The 25,394-nt window shown below is 42.0% G+C and overlaps 1 protein-coding gene across 1 annotated transcript in view; it reads left to right on the forward strand.

Moving 5' to 3' along the window:
* The first annotated feature begins 253 nt into the window (after positions 1-253).
* The window catches only part of SLC18A2 (solute carrier family 18 member A2), a 31,294-nt gene continuing 6,153 nt past the window's right edge, over positions 254-25,394 (forward strand). The window contains exons 1-14 of the mRNA XM_014269073.3: positions 254-516; positions 2,252-2,603; positions 9,513-9,571; positions 11,617-11,700; positions 14,274-14,366; positions 14,773-14,862; positions 14,968-15,011; positions 15,086-15,146; positions 18,622-18,717; positions 21,725-21,803; positions 22,053-22,104; positions 22,512-22,575; positions 23,623-23,742; positions 24,855-24,988. Coding sequence (XP_014124548.1) covers positions 396-516; positions 2,252-2,603; positions 9,513-9,571; positions 11,617-11,700; positions 14,274-14,366; positions 14,773-14,862; positions 14,968-15,011; positions 15,086-15,146; positions 18,622-18,717; positions 21,725-21,803; positions 22,053-22,104; positions 22,512-22,575; positions 23,623-23,742; positions 24,855-24,988 — 1,449 coding nt within the window. The 5' untranslated portion in view covers positions 254-395. The remainder of the gene's footprint in view (positions 517-2,251; positions 2,604-9,512; positions 9,572-11,616; positions 11,701-14,273; positions 14,367-14,772; positions 14,863-14,967; positions 15,012-15,085; positions 15,147-18,621; positions 18,718-21,724; positions 21,804-22,052; positions 22,105-22,511; positions 22,576-23,622; positions 23,743-24,854; positions 24,989-25,394) is intronic.

A 25,394-nucleotide genomic window follows, 5' to 3' on the forward strand; every position in this document is an offset into this window, starting at 1 on the left:
ATCCCGCTGGGCACACAGAGGCTCTGCCGCGGCCCCGCCCCGGCTGTCCGGAGCATCCCTGCCTGTGCTGGGGGCGCACAGAGAGGAGGGCAGAGCAGAGCAGAGCGGAGGATTCCCCCCGTGCCCCGCACCGCTGGCCAGCGCTCCCCGGGCTCTCACAGGGACCAGAGGAGCCGCCCCTCTCCTCTCCTCCTCCTCCTCCTCCTCCCGCCGCTCCTCCTCTCCCGCTCCCGCCGAGCAGCGCCGGGGTCGCGCCGGGAGCGCAGCGCGGAGCGGAGCGGGGCTGCAGGAGCGCGGCTGCCGCCGGTCCCCACCCGTGTCCTGCCCGTGTCCCCCCGATCCCCGCCGGTCCCCTTGGTCCCCCCGGGCCCCGCGGGTCCGCAGCGGGCCGGAGCATGGCTTGGGGCGAGCTCGGGCTGCTCCGCTGGCTGCGGGAGAGCCGCCAGTCCCGCAAGCTCATCCTGCTCATCGTCTTCATCGCGCTGCTGCTGGACAACATGCTGCTCACCGTGGTCGGTAGGTGAAGCGGGCTCGGGCTGCTGTCCCTGCCCCGGCTGCTGCAGATGTGCTGCCCGAATGCCCGACTGATGCTTTCAAACCCAACGTTTTCAAACGCTGATTAATTTTGTTTTTAATCGTGAATTATATTGCAGGCATTGCAAACGCGCCGCCGTGGACATCAAAGTCTTGCTTTATTTCCATGTTAATTGCGAGATAAGGAATGGTATAAAAACGTCTTAATAACTCCTTTTTTCCTCTTTTTATTTTCTATTTTTTTTCTTTTTCCTGCTAAACGCCACTAATACTTTGTAGAACGACAGATAACAGTATTTTTAGCTCATCATCGTTTTTTCTCCTGTGGTCATGCAACTGAAACAACAGGCTAGATAACATTGGAGATGCCTGTTTCCTTGTGATAGTTCTGTTTCCCCCACATTGGTCTTAAAATGATAGGTTAATAAGAAACCTATCTAGGTCACTTTTAAGAAAAGCACTTCCATGAGTTAGTTTAATAAAATAATAAAAGTTTTGATCAAAGTCTAAGATCCAACTTTTAATGGCTTCAGTGGCACAGTGTCAAGATTCAGAAATCTACTCAAATAAAACAATTGAATATTTTTTACTGGTAGACTTAGAACTCCTCATATTCAAATGTTTATGTGAAATGAAAGAATATAGTCCAGAGGAACCAGTGGCTCATGGAAGTGCACACAAACACACCTGAATGCTCATGGTTCTCCTGGAAGTAACTTGGTCTGTGCAGGGCTCAGCTCTCAGGTGATGCTTCAGACTCAGCTTCTGAATCTGACTCCTGAATTTCTTGAAGGGGTCTCATCTTAAAAGTTGATGGCACAAGGTAGACCTTGGTTAATAAAGCATCTATTTTTAGCAGTTGATTTTGGAATTTTTTTACATTAATATATTTCCTTATAACATTAGTAATATTTAATTGCTTGTTTAGTAATATGTATGCTAGAGGCCTTAGAAATTATTATAGCTTGCAGATTTGGGAGACTGAACTTTTCAGGATGAAATGCAAGAAGGGAAGGGGTGATTCTCTCACTTGTGTTAAAATGAATGAACCTGACATCTGTTTTTACAAACTCTAAAATCCTAACGTCTGAGATACATATTAATGCAATTAAATTGCAGCCAAGATCCTAAAACATGTAAACATGGTTCCTTCTGGATGATCTTTGCAATGTATATTTCAAAATAATGAGACAATTATTGCCAATGCAAATATAGGCATATTATTTCTGATTCCTTGATATAGGTTTGTTACCATTTTTCCTTCTTATGGCTGGTACCTATCAATACTTTGGTGGTTTATTTTAGAAATGTTTTATATAGTATTTTTTTATATTTTGGTTTAATGGTCATTCCAATGCTCTTCTCATTATTCATGCTTTCACAGCCTAATAAAAGGACTTGTGCAGCCACGTGCAACAAAGAGGCTTCAGACATGGGTTTTGATACTTTTGATATTTTGCTTAATGATGTGTTCATAGAAAACCTCATGGGAATCTTATGAAAACTGGCAAAAAATAAAGATCAGTGTAAATGAGCTTTTTGTTTTAAACTGCACTTCTGAGTTACTGGTATGTTTTTTCCCATGAGCAAATTCCTCTTTCAATTCTGAAATACAAAGCCTTGTATTTCCTGACCGATGGCACAGCAAGCAGCTTGGTGATTTCACTTCCAAATAACCTGACAGTAAGATGCCAATGTATTCTATTTGTTTTTCCAGTGCCAATAATTCCCAGTTACCTTTACAGCATCGAACACCAGAAAAACGCCACCGAAATCCAGACTGCTAAACCCAACCTCCCCTCAGCAACCGTGGACAATTTCCAGAGCATCTTCTCCTACTACGACAACTCCACCATGCTCACTGGAAACGAGTCTGACAGGACACAGCCTGCAGAGCTGCCTCAGAGCCAGACAGAGCCCATGGCTGTCAGGGTGACTCCGGCCCCCTCCGACTGCCCCAAGGACGACAAGGAGCTGCTGAACGAGAACGTCCGCGTCGGCCTCTTGTTTGCTTCTAAAGCAACAGTGCAGCTGATGACCAACCCCTTCATAGGGCCCCTGACTAACAGGTATGGCATTGCTGCTGCCCCATCCCACACTGCTCTTTTAGCCCAGATTAGCGTTTCAAACGGATTCTTCTTAATTCTCTCAATTCTCCCTGGACTGCTGCCTTCTGGAGGAATGTTTTAGTGAAATAAGTTTGGTGAACACTTCTAAACACTTACACCCTTTCCAAAGTAGCTGCACATCAGCCATTAGTATCTCACACTTTTCCCCCAGCTCCTGAGACCTTGGGTTTTTATACAAGCCCTTTGCAGAGATGGTGTTTGCAGTTTAGGAAGGATGTTGAGATGCTTGAGGGCATCCAGAGGAGGCAACAAGGGGTGAGGGGCTTGGAACACAAACCCTGTGAGGAATGTTTGAAGGAGCTGGGGCTGTTCAGGCTGGAGAAGAGGAGGCTCAGAGGTGACCTTATCACTCTCTACACCTTCCTGAAGGGAGGTTGCAGACAGGTGGGGTTGGTCTCTTCCACCGGGCAGCACTGACAGAACCAGAGGACACAGCCTCAAGCTGCATCAGGGAAGGCACAGGTTGGATATTAGGAAAAATTTTTTTACCAAAAGAATAATAAAGCACTGGAATGCTCTTCCCAGGGAGGTGGTGGAATCACCATCTCTGGATGTGTTTAAAAAAAGACTGGACATGGCACTTGGTGCTGTAGTCTGGGTGAGGTGTGAGGGCACAGGTTGGACTCAATGATCTCAGAGGTCTCTTCCAACCTCATTATTCTGTGATTCTGTTAAAATATCTCCCATATAGTTATAGGAGGCCAAAAGACACTGCAATTCACGAAGATTGTGAATTGTCAATAATCCTGTGGCACCCACATTAGGCAAAGGTGATATTGAAAGTGTAGGCCAGGCTCAGATCCCTTCCCTGCTGTCACTGAGATGAGCAGCTCTTGCTGTGTGGTGGTTTGGAGTTCTCTGAGGAGAGAATCAGTGGGAAATTTGGGTGGAAAAGTGAACGAATATCCAGCTTTGCTGATCCATGCTCATCACCAGGTTCACGGGGTCCCACATTCCCATCACTGACTCTGCCCAGCCTCCTAATTGCTCCCTCTAAACTCTTCCAAATACATGATGTCTTGAAACAATATGTTTAAATGGGACTTTACAGAAAATTTATTTGGGCCAGGATCAAGCTTATAAACACCAATATCAATGACTTAAAGCCCCTCTCCAAACCCAAGTACTGGTGATGTTAACATGAAGATTAAAAAGTATATATAATATGGTTCAAATTTTTGATGTTAATAATTTGATTTCACTGTCAGCATTTCGTGTAACCACTCCCCACAGAAGCAGCTTCAGTCCTCTCAAACAGACTCTGAGATCAATCTCTGCAGGAAATAAACTCCAAATTGTATTTAGTGTACATATGATCTGCATATTTCATATATAAGCTGTTTTCATAGAGAATTATTCCTTTCAGAAAATAACATGCAGAAGAAATTTGGACTCGTAGAACACTTTTGTTTAAGCAATGTCCATCATAGGTGGCAATGTTTAAAACAACCAACACACTCCAATGACAAGTATTTCAGGTTTTGAAGACAAAACAACCTTCTTTAGGTTATATAGTGTGTATATATATATGTATAAAAATATATACACACTATATATTTTTAGTATGTATATATGTGGTGTGTGCATATATATACACTATATATATATAGTTTATATATATATGCTATTAAACCTAATGTATACTCTATATATATATATATATATAGTCTGAGTGTTTCCTTTCAATCTAATTAAAAGTATCCAGCTGAGGGCTAAGCAGCATTTTTGGACTCACAGTGTTATGTATTCAAAACCTGTGCTTGATCTGTGGAGCTGATCTAAACACAAAAGCTTTAAATGAGGGAGACAGTTTCATTTCTCTCTTATTTCCCCTTATCACCAATATATATCGCCTCCACAAATATAAGTACATCACCATAAAATTACTTTTGCACAAATATTGCTGCAAGTTGAGAAGGATTTTTCTTACCTGTATTGTTTAGTGAGGATGCCACAGCTCCTCTGCAGGTCAATGTATATGACCAGCTAAAATGTGTGATTGTATAAATCAAGCAGAAAATATCTGGGTTAACAATAGAAAAACTCTTCCTTACCACTGATGAGCTCTTTGGTTACTGTTAAGTTTTTTGCCTTTATTACTTCTACAAAATTCCAGCAATATATCAAAGCTTAGGGAGAAATGATTGCTTGTTTCAAGATCTGTGTTCACAGTTGGTTAAGATGCCCAGTAAGTTTCTTTTTCAAATGAGTAGCACACTCTGTACAGGGATTTTTATTTTTCAATCAAATATAGCTGTTCAAGAGGGGTTTAGAGTTTTGGTCAAGTGCTGGTTTTCACCAGGTACTGGCTTTGAGTTTGTACAGCCAGCAACAGGATGTTCTACTCATATGAGTCTGTGCAAATAATCACAATTTCTTATTTAAAGCCCAGCTCTTTTCATGGAACACCAGACACACCTGGCTCAGGGAACAGGTTTGCAGCTCCTGAAACAATACAAGTTCCCTCTGCCCTAACAAAGTCCTGGCAGAGCAAACACCAGTGATGGCTTTGCCATAGGAAGTGAACAGTTCCCTTCCCACCCTGGCACGCCTTCAGGGCAGAGCTGATAAGCTTTTGTGGGTCAGAAGCACATTATTTTTCCTGATGGTGAAATTTGTAAGGAACTATCCACAAAGCACAACATCTGACACAGGGCTCTGTAAGGAGGATGCTCTGGCAGGGGCAGAGTGAAGGGTGGGCAAAAGGTGCCCTTTGTAACCACCTGCCTTATCCTGGCACAGGTGCCCAGAGCAGCTGTGGCTGCCCCTGGATCCCTGGAATACCCAAGGCCAGGTTGGATGGGGCTCTGAGCACCCTGGTCCAGTGCAATGTGTCCCTGCCCATGGCAGGGGGCTGGAAGGAGATGGGCTCTAAGTTCCCCTCCAACCCAAACCATTCTGTGGTTCTGTGATTGACTCCAGTGCTTTTATCAAACTCTCTCTGTGAGCCCAGCTGTGCCAGCCCCTCACCCACCAGAGCCAGTCAATGCCTCTGCCATGTGTGTCCCCTTCTTTTTTTCATTAGTCTGAAAGAAAATTTGTAGTTTTAACCTTGTTTTTATCCATATCAGCCTCAAAACCAATTAAAAATTATTAGCTATTTTCATTATCACCGTCCTGGCTACAGCTTTGAACTCCTTAGCATGAGAGAGAGAGAGTAGCTAGGGCCACAATGTGTTCATGCCCAAGTCACACACAGAGAAGGAAGCAGAGGAATAAATAACATTTTTAACTACGTATTTACAGTTCAGTTCCCATGTGAGCTTTCCTTTCATGTTTTGGCAGAGGCTGAAGTGACCTGTTCTGTCTGTTCAGGTCACTCTGTCCCTGCTGACCCTACATGTTCTTTTTGAACTCCACACATATTCAGAGGTTCATTGGTTCAGAACCTCAAGGAACATATTCTTGCCATAAATCCTCCCCAGTCTTCCCTAGCAGTGAAGAAGAGAGCCAGAGTTCCAGCCAGGACAGAGCCAGCAAGGGGTGCCCACATGGAGCTGTGTGACAGCAAGGTTGGAACCAGTGGATTTGCAGCACTCTAATTGGTAATTAGGCTCTAATAATCCACAGCTGCTCACCTGGTCAATGTAACCTTTATTGTGCTGTTGCACAGGACCAACAATCTGTTGTCTTAGTCTGGAGTAATCTTGTTAATGGGCATAAATCATTTCCTGAGAGCCCTACAATCTGGAGCCACAGGGGCTGAAATGGAGTTCATCTGGGCATCATTCTCCTGCCGTGGCAGCCTTTCCTTTCCCTCCTTCAAACAGTGACTCAGACTTTTCCAGAGATCACAAACACTTGTAAAAAGCACTTTTAGCTGCAAGTAGCCTTGGTGAGACGTGCTGGACTCTGTTTCAGAATTGCTTGGAGGGTTTTGAAAGGAGTGCCCAGGAAAATTATATGTTTAGCCATAGTAATAAGAAAAGATAAGAGAAGGGGACAGGCTGTAATATTCTCTGGTGCTGCATACATGCAGAGGAACAAAATGCAGAGGTGATTGTGATGGAGGGTGCTGTGTCATGGCTGAGTACAAACTGCAAATTCACTTTTCACATGAATGGCCCAGCACCAAGGGGCAGAATCACTGAATTGGCTGCTGCAGGTGGTGCCTCTCCTTTTTATGATTATTTACAGTGCACTTGTTCAGCAAAACCTCCCAGTCTGTGCTCTCCACACCTGTGGAACAGACCAGGGAATGCAGCTGCAGGTTGGACACTGGTGGCAGCACAACTGCCAGTTAATTATTGCTGCTATTTCAGGGTTTGCTAAGAGGCAGGGTGTGTTGGGATTGCCCAGGAAAGGACAATCTGCATGTCTAAGGAAATGTCAGCTGGATGTGGGCAGGACTGACCGCTGAGAATACCCAGCCATGGCTTCTAGGGGCTCAGCAATTCCATGCAAGGGCAGAATTCAGCAATTCCATGCACTCCAGGACTGTGCATCTCCACATTTTGGGGGATGCTCTGGGCAATATTAACCTTCCAGAGTATTGTAAGGACTTGTTCAACTCCCATTCTCTCCTATGTGTCACTTTCCACCTTGCTGTGGCCCTGTTTGTCCAAGGAAAAGGAGGAACAAGATCTTCAACTGCAAAAATTAAGAACAATGCTTGAACAGTATTACACTGAGCATTAGAAGTGGCTTCCAAAATGTTTGTTTTCTTCATCCCTTCAACCACCAGAAAGTTCCCAGGTACAGGAAGCCCATTGGAAGAATTGAAATCTCCTTTATTGAATATGACAGCACTGCTCTGTGTTTAATTTGTGAATGTTTGTGGAAGATCTCACAGCTCATGTGACATTACATTGCCTCTGATGTAATGATGGAAATGTGAATGTGCGAGCAAATTTGGATGGCATTTCTCTCATGCAATAACTGAATATTATTTCAATGTACTTGTAGCAAACTGCTATCTCACAGGCCCTGTGTCAGGTCTATGAATTCCTTGATTCCTGTACTGAAATCAGAATTATCCCTCAATTATCCATCCTAGGCACCTCTGGGATGGCCGTGACAGACCCAGCCCTACTTTACTTTGCAGTGGGGAAAAGCATGAGGACATTCACCTCCTGTTTTAACACTCCAGAAAAATCTGATAATGCCCACCACTAGCAGTAGCCATACCTGCAGGGTTTATTTAGTTTTTTTGTCTGTACTCCTGCCAGTGCTTTATTTAATTGAAAAACTCAATCAGAGCAATTGTGATCAAACTCTCAGTGGCCTGGGCCCACTGGGGAGTGCTCACTTCAGCTCTGAGGCAGGTAAGAATTTGGCAAGAAGTAATTTTTTATTTCCTCATGTACACAGAAACACCAGTGGAGATCAGCAGCCCATTGTGTAATCCCTATTACACACACAGCAATGGAAAGGCTTCCTTAGAAAAAAATAATTCTCTTAAAGCAGACAAAAAAAATATTTCTCTTTTATATACCATGTGTGAAGGTGCTGGGAGATTAAAGTTATTATCCTAAGGCCACAGGGGAAGTTTGTGGTAGGGATTTAATTTGCTTTGGGGACACCAGTTCAGGTGAGCAGCACATGAGTGACCAGGCTCTGCTGGATATTTACAACACCCACTTACAGATTTCAACTGGCAGAATCTATGTTAAAATGTTTTATAATATGTTTTTATAATATTTTAATGCAGTGGTGATTTAAGGCAAAATACCACATGAAATCTCAATTTATTTCATTCACAAGAATGAGGCAAACAGTGAACATTGAGCTCTGCACTCAAAGGAGTTTTCCATTATCAAAGGTCCTTGACTGTATAAAAATATTAATGCAAAAACAAAGCTCAGAATAATTATTTTGGTTTGTCTGTGTCATGACTACTGTTATTAAAAGAGCCATTATTAACCCCTCAATTATTTGATTGGCCTGCTTTAGCCAATGCTGCCCATTTAAATTTGTGCAACACTGTCAAATCATCGGAAACTGAAATCCTTTGAAAATACTCCTGAATTTGGCCATTAAATAATGTCCTGGCAAATACATTTGAGATGCACAATCCTACAAAAAATGAAGCTGTGAACAAAGTATGTTGGATAGAATGTGCACTCTGTCTTCAGAGCTACCTAGGTCGGGACTCCAGGGTAGATTTTTATTGGTATGGAAAATAATATGTTGTGATTTTTATTTTTTTTTTTTTTTGTGGCTAAATGATTAAGTTTTATCTGCTCAAAAAATATAATTGCTTCCCAGCCAGGAAGTTCTTTATTTCCTGGAAACTTGAAAATACTTGGAGCAACCAGGCATTTCTACAGGCTGTTTGGAGTCCTAATGAAGAAATGGGCTGATGAAGAAAGCTTTGATCAGCTCCATTTCTGCTCCTAAACCCACGGAAAGCAGAAGCATTATTCTCAGGCTCTTTGGGACTCTTCCAGTGCTCCTGAGGCAAAACTCCCAGAAAAGCTGATGACAAATTTTTCCAGTTAAAAAGCCATTGGCTTGACTATGTCTCATTATAATCATTGTCTCACAAGGATGGAAACAGATGAGCGCTGAAACACGACTGGGGTATTTCAAAATTCAGCACACTCATGGAAATCTTCCCTTGGCATATCTTTGGCAGCCTCATGGAGCCCCAGAGGGGTTTTATTGGGAACAATTAAGGCAGAATCAGAACAGGGCAATCATGAGAAGGATTTTTTCCAGGGATTTCAGATAAAAAGTCTGCTGTGTCAGATAAAAAGAGGTTTGTGATGTGGAAATATATGGCCATGTGGTCCACAGTAAATAGTTCAAAGCCTGCCAAGGAGTTACAGGTTGGGTTTGTGTGGTGTGTGAACTTGTGTAAGACTAACTCAAAACCTCAGCAATGTGAATATTCATTTTGTTTTCCAGAATAGGCTACCAGATCCCACTGTTTGCTGGCTTCTGCATCATGTTTGTGTCAACAATCAGTAAGTGTCCATGTCTCACTTGGTCTGGCCCAGGCACAACTTTTAAATGAATGCTCCATAATAATTATCACTAGGAATTCTTCTTGTTGGTGTCTGGGGACTGATTCCCAAGGAAAATTTTAGGGGAAATTTGAGGGAAAATTTGAGTCAGCTCCATATTGATAGTGGTGCTGATAAGATTGAAAAAGGGAACCTGATCTGAGGGATCACAACCCTTCATCCCACCTCAGCAGACCCTTCCTTAGCTGAGCCTTTCAGGTTTTTCTGATCTGGAGCAGTGCTCAGACATTGTAAATAGCCATGGGAGAGCTGCCTTGCAAGGCCCTGGACAGGCAGATACCATGGGGGTTTATCAGGAAGATTGTGAGGCTGCAGTGGCTCATGAGTAGGGTATGAGTCAACAGGATCACAGTGTTGCTAAACATCTCTGTGGGATGTGCAAACAGCAGCACAGCCTGCCAGTCAGCTGAGATAATTTCCCTGCTCTAATGGCATTGATAAGGCTTCAGCTGCTGGTTTATGTTTGGCTTTGGCCTGACATTTAAACCTGGGGCCCAGACAGAAAGAGTACAGAGAACATCAAGGTTCATTAGAAGCCTGTGAGGATCAGTGAAAGAGCTGTTTTTGACTCAAAAGGCAGATGTAAGATGTATTACAGCCTGTGACAAAAAGAAAGGAAGGGGACAAACAGTTTTCCAGATCCACTGTACATAAAAGAAAGAATAATGAGAGGATTCCCAGAGGGGATGTGGATGGGATGGGGCATGCCTGGAAGTGCTCAAGGCCAGGTTGGACAGGGCTGGAGCAGCCTGGGATAGGGGACAGTGTCCCTGGCCATGGCAGGGGACTGAGCCAGGTGATCTTTCAGGTCTCCTCTAACCCAAAACATTCTGTGAGTCTATGATCTTACAGCTGTTATCATCAAGGGGACAGAAGTACTAGAGAAGGTGACCTGGTCTTAGAGCCACTGACAACTCTGTGTTTCAGGAACATGTTAGATAAATTCTGGTTGGGATGTAGATAAGAGTAGGGAGCCTAACTCATGACAGAGGAGAGAGCTGCTGATCTGCTGAAGTCCTTTTTCCCTTTATTATTTCTATGTGTCCACACAGTAGGGATTTTTGTAAAATGTGGTGAAAAGCCCCAAGAGGCACAACCACAGGGCAGGTGGGAGGAGTGCACATGAATCCCATGTTTGGTTACTGCATGACACCTTCCCTGCAGCTATAACCTGCCCAGCAAAATCCCTTAGGTGGCCAAGAGATGGGAGCTGAAAAAAAAGCTTTGTAAACTCACTGTAGAGACAATGACAATGATGTGGGCTCTACAAGCAGGGATGTGGTTGGGTTTCTGAGAAACTCCTGTTTTCCAGTGCTGTGGGTGGAGAATTTAGCCAGGCTGAGTGCAGCACCCAGGGGCTCTGTGCCAAAGGACAGGGAGTGGCTGAGGGTGAACCTGGGGCTGAATCTCCTGGGGAAATAAAGAGTGGCTCATCCTCTGGTGCAGATTCTCTGCTAGAGGCAGGAGAGGGAACTTGCTGAAGGTTTTGAATGGGTTGAATGAATGGCTGAAGGTTTTGAATGAAGGTTTTTGAATTTTCCCTGCACCTCCAGCCAGCTGTGCTCCACACATCTGGCAGCACCAGGGGAAAACCTCTCTCCACCCCCTCATTGGAGGCAGCCTTGGTGCTTGCAGCAGCACGGAGAGGTGAGGCTGCAAAGAAAACTGTCATTACTCCTCCTGTGTGCAGCTGAAGCAGAGCAGAGGTAATCAAATCCTGAGTAATTAGTTAAAACTGCTTGGGCTCCTGCATTCTGTGTCACCTGGAGGCTTAGACACCTGGGAGCAATTCAACACTGACACATCCAAATGCAATAAGGGAAAATAATGCAGTTAGCATTGAAAGTGGCACAAGTCACTGTAAACACTTGACTGAATTGTAGGAAGTTTTTGTGATAGTTTCAAGAAATCTAACTTTTTAACGTAGTTATAGTTAACCTAATTTTAAAAATTACCTCTGTTTTTTTATTTCTTTTTTCCTGCAGTGTTTGCCTTCTCTGGAAGCTATGCACTGCTATTTATTGCCAGGTCCCTGCAAGGAGTGGGTTCCTCTTGTTCTTCTGTGGCAGGTAAGAGATGAAAGAGGAAAATGCAGCTTGCTTTCAGTCTTTTTTTAATTGAATTTTGTCAGCACATTCAATAATTAATACAAAATATTATATAATCAATATACAAAATATATAATAAATGTGTTTTGTATATTGATTATACAATATTTTGTATTAATTATTGAATGTGCTGACATATTTAATAATTAATTGAAATGATGATATTTATAATTAATATACTATATATATACGAAATACATATAATTAATACAAAATATTCAACTGAATCAATTTCTTTTTTTGTTTTTTCTGTCTCTTTCATATGAAGTAGCTCAAAAGCAAATGTCTTTTAAGACTTCCTTGGTATTTGGGTTGCAGTAAGGTAGAGCACTAAATGAACTGCACTCTCCCTGGGATTTCTGCACCTGTGTCTTCAACATTTTAAATTCATTTTTAGCCATTTTAAAGGTCACTGAGAACTTATGTTGGTACTTGTTACAGTTAGAACAGCAGCTCTGTCTGTTATGGAAATTTCTATTATAAAATGTTGTTTTCAAGGGCTTACCATGCTGGCTGCCAGTTTAGGTACCAGAGTTCCAAAAAAAGCGTCTCATTTTTAAATGAGTAGGTAGAATGGAGAATGGGTTTTCAGCCCAAATTATTTGAGCATTCTTGAGGCTGAGGCTGGAGAAAATAGGTTTTGTTCATGCTGAATATTCCAACCTTGGAAAAATTTCCTGCAGTGGCAGGAACTGACATCAGTTAGGGCTGCAAGTGAAGCTTTCCCAAGGGAAGACATGCCAGAATCAAAATTATTGTTCAGCTGCAACTCAGCCCCTGTGCAAGGGGGCACCTTCAGCTATGGGCTCTTAGGTGAGCACAAGATTTTCTTTTTTCTCAGCCAATGAACACAAAAGAGCAGAAAAGGCCAAGGGACCATCCAGTCCACCCCTTCCTGAAGGCAGGATCAGCTTAATATCTGTCATTCCTCATGCACACTTGACAGGCCTGACCTCAGAAGCCTCCAGAGCTGCCCTCAGCATCCAGCTCAGTGCCTCAGCACCTTTATGGCCAGGAAGGTTTTTTGTTCCTGATGTCTCATCTAAAGGCTCTTTGCTGCCATGTGAGCTGATTTCTGCTTGCCATCCTGCAGAGAACACGAAGATCAGTTTCCTTTCTTTATCTTCCTGGCTCTCTTTCATATTGCAAGGCTGTTATCACCTCTCACATCGGTTTTATCCTCTCTGGTTTTAAATTGAGAGTCCTGTGTTGTCCCTCACAGATGTTATTCTGAGCTATTGCCATTCTCTGCATGGTCCCCGAGCAGCCCCAGGTTTCTCCCTGTGCTGCACCAGAGCCAGACCCAGCTCTGAGAGAAGCTCTGGCTCCTTGCAGGGCCCTCAGCAGTGAGAGTCTGACCCTACATCTCACAGCAAAGGAAACTTTGTGAGCCATTGCTGGCAGTCATTGACTCCCCTGCATTTGTCTGTGCAGTCATTCCTATCCACGTGTGACAGAACACACAGGTATACATCTATGTCCTAGAACTTTGTGTTATTGTCTTTGCATTTCCCCCTCCCTCTTTTCTTCCAGAATATTTCCCCAAATCCCACATTCATTGTGAATTCTAATGCAGCTCTCCAGCTGTTCATGCAAACAATTTGATGTCATCCACTCTTTTCAATAAACGTGGTAATCCACTCAGGACCTCTGCTCTTTTGGTGATGGATGGTATTTACTGAGTGATCAACCATGCAATGTATTGTTTTCCTCCTCTGTGTAGCTGCAGAACTTATTTACTGAGTTCTATGTAAATCTTGATTTGAAAACAGAATTATTAATTTCTATAAGGACTCTCCTGCAGCATTTATGTCTGCAGTGTCTGAGTGCTCCACAAAAAGACAAGCAAATTAGGCTTCATGTTTCCTTTTGTGAAATGAAGGCTCATCATCAAGTGCAGAAATAAGGCATGTGAAGATAAAGGTCAAAAGGATCCTTTAATTTTTTTGTGCTGAACTTGAAACACTCCTTTACAAAGCAATCAGCTCTGTATAATACCTCATGCCCAGAGCACTGTCCACAATTGGAGCTAAGTGGTCACCAGACCTTTGTGCACTCTGAGTATGAATAAATGATGGTGAATACTTGTCTGAAGCTTTGATTCTGCTCATTGGAAAGCATCATCAAAAGCTCTGTGACAAAGAGAAGAATAAAGAATCTAACAAATAAGGCCTTCACCAAATTACCTGACTAATACTGCACAATAGAATGTGGTCTTGGGGACCATGAGTGCTGCCAGAACCATTTTTGTTTGGAAGTTGATTCTATGGGAAGGGAGTATATGTGTATATATATTTACAAACAAAAAAAACCCCAAACACTTGGTAATTCCTCTATAATGTTTAGTAGGTGTGGAAAATTATGACCATAAAATGTAGCACACAGATGCCTAATTTTGTGCTGTGCTTTTTTCTTATGTCTCTTTATTTATTTATTTTTATTTATTTATTTTCCAATGTCTATTAATTTATTTATTTATCAAAAATAATTAAAAATATTTATTTATTTATTTATTTATTTATTTTTAATTGTAGGGATGGGATTGCTTGCCACTGTTTACACGGATGATGAAGAGAGAGGCAACGCGATGGGAATTGCCCTTGGAGGCCTGGCTATGGGAGTATTAGGTCAGTGAGCTGGAGGCTCTGCTGGCAGAAGAAACCATCCCCCAGCCATCCCAAAGCTTGTTCTTGGGAGCTCTGGAAGCAGCAGAAAGGTCTCCCTGGGTGTTGTGGCATTGGGCAGTCTCCAGACTGGGTTCATGGTGCATGTGAGGAACAGCTTTTCCCACAGCAGGCACTCCCTGTGTGGATTCACATGCCAAGCAGCAATCTCTGAGATGTTTGGGTTTTGTTACACTGCACAGTGTTGTGGGGAATGGAGAACATGGTTATTGCCATGATCAGTGATATTTGTGGGGATTTTCAAAGTGGATTTTTGGTCGCTATGTGCCCGTAGCAGGATGCCCGAACGCTCGCAGGGGTTTTGTTGTGTCAGAGTTTTCACAAGTGTGTCCTTTCCTTTCCTTGGCAGTGGGCCCCCCTTTTGGGAGTGTCATGTATGAGTTTGTGGGGAAGAGCTCTCCCTTCCTGGTGCTGGCAGCCCTGGCTCTGTTTGATGGAGGTCAGTAGGTCCCTGCGTCAGTGTCCCCCTGAGGCACAGCCCGTTCCTGCTCCTGCCGTCCGTCCCCTCCTGCAGCAGAGTCACAGCTCGCCTTTCTTTCCACAGCTGTTCAGTTACTTGTCCTGCAGCCCTCCAGAACACAGGCAGAAGTGAGTATTAAGGTAAAGCACTGCAGCAATGGGTGTCACTTTGCCTTTCCTAATCCCAAGCTTTTGTTTCACAGAGTCAGAAGGGGACACCTTTGCTGACACTTCTGAAGGACCCCTACATCATTATTGCAGCAGGTATCAGACCTCTTTTTTCCTTCTTTAAACCAACCATGGGTGTCATTCCTACCCTCTTGGCATGCCTTGGGCTGAGCTGCTTTAACAACATTGTCATTTGCTGGTTTACTTTATGCAAAGATCTAAGAATGTGTTGGTAATACAGGATGAACGAACCAGCAGAAGCACAGTAGGCAGAAAATTTGAAATAAATGTGTCTTTCCAACTGAGAGGCCACTGATGACCTCCAGGTGCCTGCTGGGGCAATGAGATGTGGCCAGGAAAGTTCCTGTGGGGAAAGTGACTTGGGGCAAGGCTTTCAGAGTGAGGGATTGCCAGCACAGCACAGGCAGGCACAGGGAATAGCACTGAACTTTGTTCCTGTTTGAGGAGGGAGTGAGTTTGGTCTCTTGAGTGTGAATTGTTGTATTTCAGAAAAGGTCTGCTGGAATGGTGAATGCTGTTTGGTATTTTATGTATATTTTTTGTGATGAGCCTTTCTGTCTCAAGAGAAATTTGCCTTTTTGCATTGCACATTGTTGAATGTTTATTCTGAAGTCTGTAATTAAGCCTGGCCCTTTCTAATGTTGACAAAACAGCAGGAAACAGATAATTATTTTCACAGTTCTGTTTCATCATCCTAACTTGCTTGTCTAACAGTGCAATTCTTCCAGGCATTTCTGGAAGTTTTCTGTTTATTGCTGATCTTAAGAAATTATCATAACCTTAACTCTGTGACTTGGTTGAGCTGTGACTTTAGTTATACAAACCCTTTTGCTTGAGAAATTCTTGCAGCTTGAAAAAAAACACTGAATAAAAGTATAGCAAAGACAGTTCTTGTGATAAGAGATCAGATTTGTCATTCAGCTGATTCAGTATCTTCTCCTACAGCAAAGTATATAAAATATGAGAAATCCCCGTGGATTTTCAGTGGGATTAAGGAGAACACTTGGGATCTCTGTCTCTCAGGACAGAGGCTGCCCAGTGCTGTGACAGTACAGGTGATCTCTGACCTCAGACTCTTCTCCTTGCTTTATTTCCCTTGCAGACCAAATTTGGTTCTGTCAAATGCCCAGGTTTGTGTCAGAGGTGATGCTTCACAGCCTGTGCCATCAGTACCCTGACCAGGCAGAAGAATTGTCCATGACATGTTTTGTCCCTGCTGGTGGGAGTGAAGTCAGTGTCATTCCTGAAGCCCAAACTCACTGACAGGGATTACAGGAAAATCAGTGCTGCTGCCTGACAGAGCTGCATGGACAGACAAGTTGGTTTAAATGATTTAAAAACCAGAGCTGAGACAGACATCACCATGAGCACACCTTGGGAAGGTGTGGGACAGCTCTGCACTGGGTCCTGCCCTTCCACAGGGAAATGCCACTGATATCTGTGGCACTCTGCCAAAATCTGGGGGATTCTGGGCTCTGGAGATGGGATTCAGCTGGAAGGCTGCAATTTCCCACCTTCTGGCCAGCACAGGACATTTAATCCCTTTCAAGGAGGAAAAGATGTAGGATTCATGCCCTTGACTCATGGCACTTAAAAGTAAGATCAGCTCCAGGCAAGACTGAGGGAAAGAAATAATTTATTTTCTTTTGGGGAAGCTTTGCTGAGGTAGCAGGCTCTTGCCCTGAGATTGCAGAGCGCAGCTCAGGCTCTCACTTTTCTCTTGGGGCACATTCTAGGTCTGAAGCACTTTTATCACCATATCCCTGAGTGCTTTGGCAAACTCTGGTGCTGCTTCTTGGCCTAAAGAGAAGCAGGTGCCACAACCAAGTGCAGGCACACCTGTTTCTCCTTCCTTTGTGAGCTTTGTTCAGCATAGAGTAAACTGAATAGAATAGAAAATTTAATTAATAGAATATTCAATTAAATAGAATATTTAATTAAATAGCAAATCCTTTGCTACTTAAGCTCTCTTAGAATGGTCCTGCTGCCTCTGCCTGCACTTTGTGCAGCCTGAAAAGCTTTTTCCAGCATCAGGGAAGCTGTTTGAGCCTGGCTGGTTGTGGCTTGGGAGAGCCCCAAGGCGTTTAACTGGGGGTCCTTGCAGACCCACTCTGGGAGCTTGCACCCAAGTGGAAAGGTTGGCTTTTGTCCTTAGGGGAAAGCAGTGCTGAGCTGTTGCTCCTTGCCTGGGGAAGGGAGAGAGCCAGCTAGCCAGCAAAGTCGTTTTAGGAATAGTCTAATGTATTCTGACAGCTTTGAGCAAAGAATGACATCAGTGCTCATTTGGTTTTGAACCTTGTGATGAGGAACTCCCTCCGAGAGAAATAATGCCTCTCTGACCTCTGAAAAATATAGATTTTTTTTTTTAAAGGTAGAATTTGTATAGTAAATGACTGGAAGAGTCTAGAATATTTTCCTGAAATTCAGAGATTATAAATATTAGGAAGAAAGGGAACACAAGTGTGAGGTTGTCACTTCCTGCAGTGATTCCCAAGAGCCATTTTAAAGGGATTAGCAGAGGGGACATGTCCTGTTGCCCTGCATTAAGCCTTGAGTGCCTGAGGGTCTTTTGAGTAAGTGTGAAAGGCATCTTAAATCCCAAGAAATACCGTGGGATTTCTTAATCCCTGCACTGGAGCTGAAGTGCAGCACTGAGAGAGATGAGCACAACCCAAACCCAAACTGGATTCTGGCTCTGCAGGCACTGGGGTAGGGCAGAGCTGAGCTGGCAGCCAGGCTGAATCAGCACTTCCATCCTCGTTATCCTTTGTGCTGGGTTATTGAAGGTCCAGGGATTCAAAAGAGATTTGAAATTCACAGGGCAATGCAAATCTTAAAAGAGATTTGAAATTCACAGGGCTGTGCAAGCTCAAAGCCACGTTTGCTGCCCCACTGCTGCCTGTAGGATCTCCAGATAAAATCCCCATTTTTGGGAGCAGCCATCCCTGTGTTTGCACCTTGGTATTTCCAGGATCAAGCCCTCCCCTCGCTGCCATGTGGGGCAGGATGAGCTCTGAGAGGCACAGGGTCAGAGCCTGAGCCTCTTGCACAGCAGGGCTCTGCTATTGCCCCAGGAGAGCAGGTAAAGACCAAGTGGTTGTGGTTTTAGCTAATCATTTGTACAACAGACCTCGTGAACTTTCCAAATGTCATCAAGCTCACTGCAAACTTTCACATTATGAAACAGCTTAACCTTTATTGTAGAATTTCTAGGAGAATAGAAACATATAAAAAGTTAGCCTTCAGTGGTTTTACAGTGTGTGCTATTTAATGTTAATCACCATCTGACACATGACAAAGAGGGCTGTGAAATAAGCCCTAAAAGTGAAATATTTTATGTAAAACCAGTAAAAAGTGAAAATATTTTACGTAAAAGATTTTACCTAAAACCAGTAAAAAGTGAAAATATTTTACGTAAAAGATTTTACCTAAAACCAGTAAGAAGTGAAAATATTTTATGTAAAACCATCCATTCCTTGCATGGTGTTTTGTTTATAGCCAAAAGAAATAATTAATACTATTTTTTTCCTCTCCCCCTTCTTTCTTTAAGGCTCCATCTGTTTTGCAAACATGGCTATTGCTATGCTTGAACCAGCTTTACCCATCTGGATGATGGAGACCATGTGCTCAAAAAAATGGCAGCTTGGTAAAGTACAGTATATTGTTTGCATCTCTATGTTTTGTCTATTGAGTTCTGGTCCTGTTAAGGATTATTTGCTTCAGGGGGGTAATTTTTAATTATTTTTTTTTTACGATATGTAAAGTGTCTGTGCTAGACCTGCACAATTACAAACACAGGTAGGTAAGAAAAATATTACACAGTGCGGTGATGTTGTTGAAATAGAGGTTCCTGGAATGGGCTACACCAAATACTGAACTATTTGAACTATTTTTCAAGGAAAAACAGTTGCAGGCAGCGTCAGTAGTGGGGTTGATCCCTTCTCCATTGGGAATCCCAGCACTGGTCTGGCTGTGGATGTTGGCCAGGGCAGCTGCAGTGTGCCTGTTGAGCTGCAGAGGAGCCTTGCACAGCAAAACCCTTTGGTTTTTCCCTGCAGGAAACCCCTCCTCAGCCCCTAGTTGGAATTGCACAGGCAGGCAGGCACAGGGATGTGCAGCAGGCGCTCTGTGCTCGGTGCACAGCAGGGTCATGGCAGCACAGCCTCTTCCTTACACACACGTGGGGGAAAGATGGACTGCTGCTTGAAACGTGGACATGAGGAGCACTTTCCCTTGGGATTTACATATTTGGCTTCTTTAGTGGTTGCTTAATCATCCCTTTCAACAGAAAGCAGTGGGGAACCCCACCTTGGACCTTGTAATGAGTTTTAGCAGGGACACAGCCTTGGGAAACCAAATCCCTGGGCAAACATGGAATGTGCTCCATTTGCCTTCCAGAAGAAAATTAGACAGTTACTTTCTCTTTGAGGTGAGTAAGAAAAACCCACCAGAAAGTGGATTAAATTCTAGTGAGTGATGAACTACGTGTGAGAAGTTTATGTGAATCTTCTTAAGTGGGCAATGCTCAGCCTTCACCTATCTCTGATAAATTTAATGGTGCGGTCATGAGGGTACTTTTTGGTATCAGCATATAGTTTGAAAGAAGAAGAAAAATCCTTCATGAAAATGATGTTCAGCTGATATCCCTGCTGTGTTAATGTACACATTACACCCTATAGAAAGCACAAATCTTCTAATTACTGCAATTGAGATTTAGAGTGGCCACAGATGCAGTTCTTAATGAGTGAACCTCTTATGAGTTCTTAATGCTGAACCTTGCCATAACTTCTAGCCTGCAATACAGCAGAATGAACATGCAAACTTGGGTATTTTGAACCTCAAAAAGGAAAAATAAATATTGCCTACCTCCCTCACCAGTTTCATATTACTGCTGCAATAGAAATGAGATTTACAAATATCTTCATTGAACAGAGGTCACTAGAAGGAAAATATCTATTTTAAATTAAGACTAATTTAACCCCTTAATGATACAAATAATTGACTCCATTTCACTTTGTCTGATTTGACAGCATTAATTAAAATTTTTAAGCCTCTTAAATTGTAAATTGAACTGCAGGGTTTTAAGCAAATTATTATCTTATGCAGTTGGAAGCCAGCTGTGTGAGGCATGATCTGAAGAAGGTATAAAGAACCTTGATTTGACCAATGAAGATTACTGTGCACAAGGCCCATTTAGAAAATTATAGTTCTGCCTCAGTACACCACAGCTTACAGACCAACCTGTGCAAGTCTTATTTAACAAGCCTTTGCAGTACAATTTCTCTTTTACAGCTCAAGGTCTGCGCTCTGTGACCATTTGGTATAACCAGACAGCTCCAAGCAGTACTGAAGTAGCTGTGGTTACACAGGCTGAAATTAAATATTTCCCCAGCACCACCACTGTAAAACCCACAAGGTTTTTAATCACAGGATATTGCTGTGCTAAAAATTACCTCTTGTTGTTTTTTTTTTTTCTTATGAATATATCAGAGAGATGGGAAGGAAGATGGATAGGCAGGAAATGAGAAAAGCTCTGTTGCCCTGGTGGAAGATGAGGAGCACACACACGAGAGGCAGGGCTGGGATTGTGCACCCTGACACCACAGCTGATTTCTGCATCTCTGGCTGGGTCCTGCCCTGGGGTTCTGTGCAAGGAGAGGAGGAATCCTCCAGTACAGACTGTAATAACTGGATTTTAAACCAGAGGTGTCACCAGAAAACAGCATCTGCTCTAGATACAGCCACTGCTGTGGCAACCTCAGGGATGGAAAAGCATTGCTGGTGCCAACAATGTGTTTTTCCAAGTGGAGGTGGGAAATGAGAGAGACAGAATTTACTCAGGTGTCCTCATCTGCAAGCTATTACAGTTTCAAAATATGTTATTTTACTTAAAGCAATATTTTTAAAATAATTTTTAAAGTTGTATTACTTATTTTTATAAGTTTTATTACTTATTTTTTTAAAGTTTTATTACTTATTTTTTAGAATTTTATTACTTATTTTTTGACATTTATAAAGTTTTATTTTACTTTAAAATTTTTAATGTTGTATTACTTATATTTTGAAGTTTTACTACTTATTTTTTAAGTAATTTTTTAAAAAATTAAGAAGATGTTGGCTAAATGATTTTAATACTATTTTTAAAGGTTTTTTATCCTTACATTATTGATACATTCTTGACCAATGGCAGTATCACAGCACTGCAGACCTGCCTGTGACAGGGAGCTCGGTGGCATTGCCAGGCTCAGAGGGGCACTGTCACTTGCAGAGCCCTGCTGTCCCCTCCTGCAGGGGATTCACCCACCCTGACCACTGCTCCACAACCCTGGGCTGCTCTCCTTGGCCCATCCCAAAGCTTCTTGCAGTCAGACATAAACTTTCTGCTCTTTGTTGTTCTGTCCCCTCTTCCAGAGCAGTTCTTGTATCTAATGCTGAAAAACTCTGCTTTTTTTTTTCCAAGGCATCAGGTTGCTGCTGCATTTCACAGATGATGTCCTTAGATTTCATGGGGAGGCTGCAACAAACCGGATATTTGATTCTTTGGGCTCCATTAGATGTGTCCAGATGAAAATTGCAGTGTCTGGCATTTATTAGTTTCTTCTAACACTTCCCTGAAAGCCTTGCTGATAAAACCTCTCATTCATATTTTTCAGGCGTCGCTTTTCTTCCAGCCAGCATCTCTTATCTCATTGGGACCAATCTTTTTGGGATACTTGCACACAAAATTGGAAGGTATGCTTAATTTAAAAATACTAATCACCTCCCAGTCTCTTCATGTACCATTTCCAGTGTTTCCCTGGGCAGTTTATTGATAGTGGAAATTATTAAAGCTTGTTCTATAGGAGCAAAATTGGTTTTTCTTTTGAACACATTGCTACTTTTGCTGTTTAACTCAACGCTTCAGACGTGGCTTTGAAACATTCAGGATCAGCTCTAACATCTCATTATCACCATCTCTGAGTGATGTTTCTTCTTTGGTAGGTGGCTTTGTGCTTTGCTCGGGATGCTAATCGTGGGAATAAGTATTTTATGTGTAAGTAGACAATCACACATCTTTTAAATCATGTGAATGTTGGGGTGCTCATCTTCAAATATGTGCTTTTCCCATGAGAGTTCTATGACATGTTATTAAACAATGTGTGGTTAATAGGTTCCAGATCAGAGTTTTGACTGCTTTCCAATTTCAGTGCTTCAATTATTTTTAGAAATGATGACTCTGAGAGGAGCATGCTGCTCTGTTGAGCTGTCACTCAGCCGTTTATAATAGTAAGTGTGTCAGTGGTTTAATGGCACAGTTGTCTGAAATGACAGCTCAGAACAAGGATCAGACTCAGATCTGTACAAAGTGGAGCATAACTACTTGGAGAATTTATCTCAGAAAAAGATGCTAACCACCATGTGCAGTATGGTGTTATTAACTGCCTGAAATTTCCTTTGTAGGTACCATTTGCTAAAAACATTTATGGGCTCATAGCACCAACTTTTGGAGTTGGATTTGCCATAGGTAAGAACATTTGCAATGAGTTCTGACATGAGTTCTTTACATGATTTCTGTTATTTCTGTAAAAATGATTTGATATGAAGTTACACAGAAAATCAGTTTTGTTGCCATTCTGATCTAACAGAGATGCACCTGTGGCCCAAACTGGCAGGCAGAGCAAGAAGGAATTAAGGGACAGTGCTTGGGGAGTTTGAACCAGGCTGCTTTAGACCAGCTGGAGCCCCAGGCCTGTCCAGAACTGCTCCATCCACCTAAACAGAACTTTCAACCCATCCATGAATGTAAATGTTGTTTTTAGAAATGCAGCTGTGCTCTGCCCCAAACCTGCAGCCTTTCCTGCAGAGGAAAAGGATTTATATAGACATTTCCACTGGAAAAAAGAGGCTTAAATTGTACATAAAGAGGAATTCTCAGGCTGACACACATGTATTCTTCAAGAGACACGTGTGACTTTCCTTATCCTGGGCTGTGCAGGGGGGACCCTGCCTTGTTTTCAGTGCTTGATGCTCAGCAAATGTCCTGGGGCATCTCCACACCAGGGATGTGCAGTGAGGAAAGAAGCTACAGGAGCAAATTATCTCAGCAGTTTTGTGAGCTGTCTGTGCTGTTTCTTGCCAGAAATGAGGGTGTGTACCAAAAGACATGATAAAAACGCTGTCAATCATTTTGGTTGACTGGGGGCTAATGTTGTCTTTTAGGCCTTCAGTCAGGGCAAGTTCACACCAGATAACTTTCCCCTAATTCCTTGGCAGGGAATGTGAGGTGGGAGCTTTGCTCTGACACTTGGTGGGAAGTGTGGATACATCCTAAACTCACATCTCTCCTGTCCTTTAGCAGGTGCCATCTCTATACATGTCCACACATGACCCCAGACACAGCAAACACCATAAAAAGCAAAGCTAACACAGACTATTTTTGCACAAATCTTGCTTAGTTATGAACAAACATCCTTTTAGCTGCTTTTGCACCCCTTCTTGACACACCATTCACCAAAAAAGGGTTAAAAGGCGGGGAACAAAAGGCAGCATTTTCCTGGGATGTGTTTTGCAGGGATGGTGGACTCCTCCATGATGCCAATCATGGGCTACCTGGTGGATCTGCGCCACGTGTCAGTCTATGGCAGTGTGTATGCCATAGCTGACGTTGCCTTCTGCATGGGTTTTGCCATTGGTAAGTCCAGCCTTCCCCTGCCTGGAAAGCACAGCTAAGAGAAGAGGAGTCTGTTACAGTGCCAGCTGTGAATCCCAGTGGTGCCTGCAGATATTAAGAGGGGAGGTTCTTATTTTCTGCAAGAAATCAGAGTGGGGGGATTGCGTTTGGCGTCATTCCCCTCCCCTGCTGCAATTTGTGCTCACTTCATGAGCTGTGAGAGGCCAGAAAGTGTCTGAGGGCACAGAACACAAATGGGATATGCTGAGGAAAGAGGCCTTGGGACACTTTAATACCACAGCTGTGCTCCAAGGGTCTGTGGGGGAATCACTCCCCCCTGACCCCCTTGAGAACATGACACAGATGCCCTCAGGAACATCTCTAATCTCCCCAGGGAATGTGAGCTATAGAGCCAGGAAAGTTTTATGATTATGTTTAATCATATTATATTTTAATTTATATTTTATATAATTTTATATATAAATTTATATATTTGATATATAAATATATATTTTTATATAATATATATTAATAGAATATCTATTTTACATATATAATATACATTATATTATAATATATTATATAAATTTTAATATTATATTTATATACGATTATATAAATATATTTATATTTATAGAATATTATATAATATTTATATATTATATAATTTTATAATATATATTTATATATTATAACTTTATTATATATAAAACATATTATATTATATTATATTATATTATATTATATTATATTATATTGTATTATATTATATTATATTATATTATATTATATTATATTATAATAATATATAAGATGTATATAATATATATTATTTATAATTATATATTATTTATATAATAATATATAACATTTATATATAAATATATAAAATTATATACATTTTATTATATAAAAATTTATTTAATTTTATATATATTTATATATTATATAATTGCATATAATTATGTTTAATCATAATTATATTTATGTTTATAATTACAAACATGTCTTTACATTCCTCAGATCTGTTTGTGAGATAGGGGGTTAGTATACAGAATTACTTGTATGCAAAATATGCTGCTGCAAGTTTTGTGTCAGAGCAATCTGCAGGAAAGGGTTTTTATCTGTGCAAGGTCCCTCTGCTGGTGGTGCCATTGCCAAGGCCATTGGATTCCCATGGCTCATGACAATTATAGGAATTGTGGATATCATCTTTGCTCCCCTGTGCTTTTTCCTTCGAAGTCCACCTGCCAAAGAGGAGAAAATGGTAAGTATAACTTGGTTTCTTTTTTATAAATGTTGGGGTTTTTCAGTGAAACAAATGATAACTTACATTTGCATCTCTAAGTTCCTGAAAACAGGACCAGCTCAGCGTATTTCACTCTCAGGCATTAACTTTGGAATGAACTCCCCCTTCCTTCTATGTCCAAGATGTATAAAGGCAAACCCTTTGTTAATTAGATGTTACAAAGTCACAAATTTGATTTCTATGAAACTGGGTCCTACAGACATTCCTCTGCACCAGCATATGCTGGGGTAGAGTCAGTAGAGAATTCATTTCTCTTTTCCTTGAGGAGCCAGAACTCTATTTGGCCAATTGACCAAATTATTCCATGGTGTGCCTCAAACTGTTTTTTTTCCCACAGTCCTCTGGGAAAAAAAATAGAAAAATA

Source organism: Zonotrichia albicollis, chromosome 7 (genome assembly GCF_047830755.1).
Source record: "Zonotrichia albicollis isolate bZonAlb1 chromosome 7, bZonAlb1.hap1, whole genome shotgun sequence".
NCBI classification, from domain to species: domain Eukaryota; kingdom Metazoa; phylum Chordata; class Aves; order Passeriformes; family Passerellidae; genus Zonotrichia; species Zonotrichia albicollis.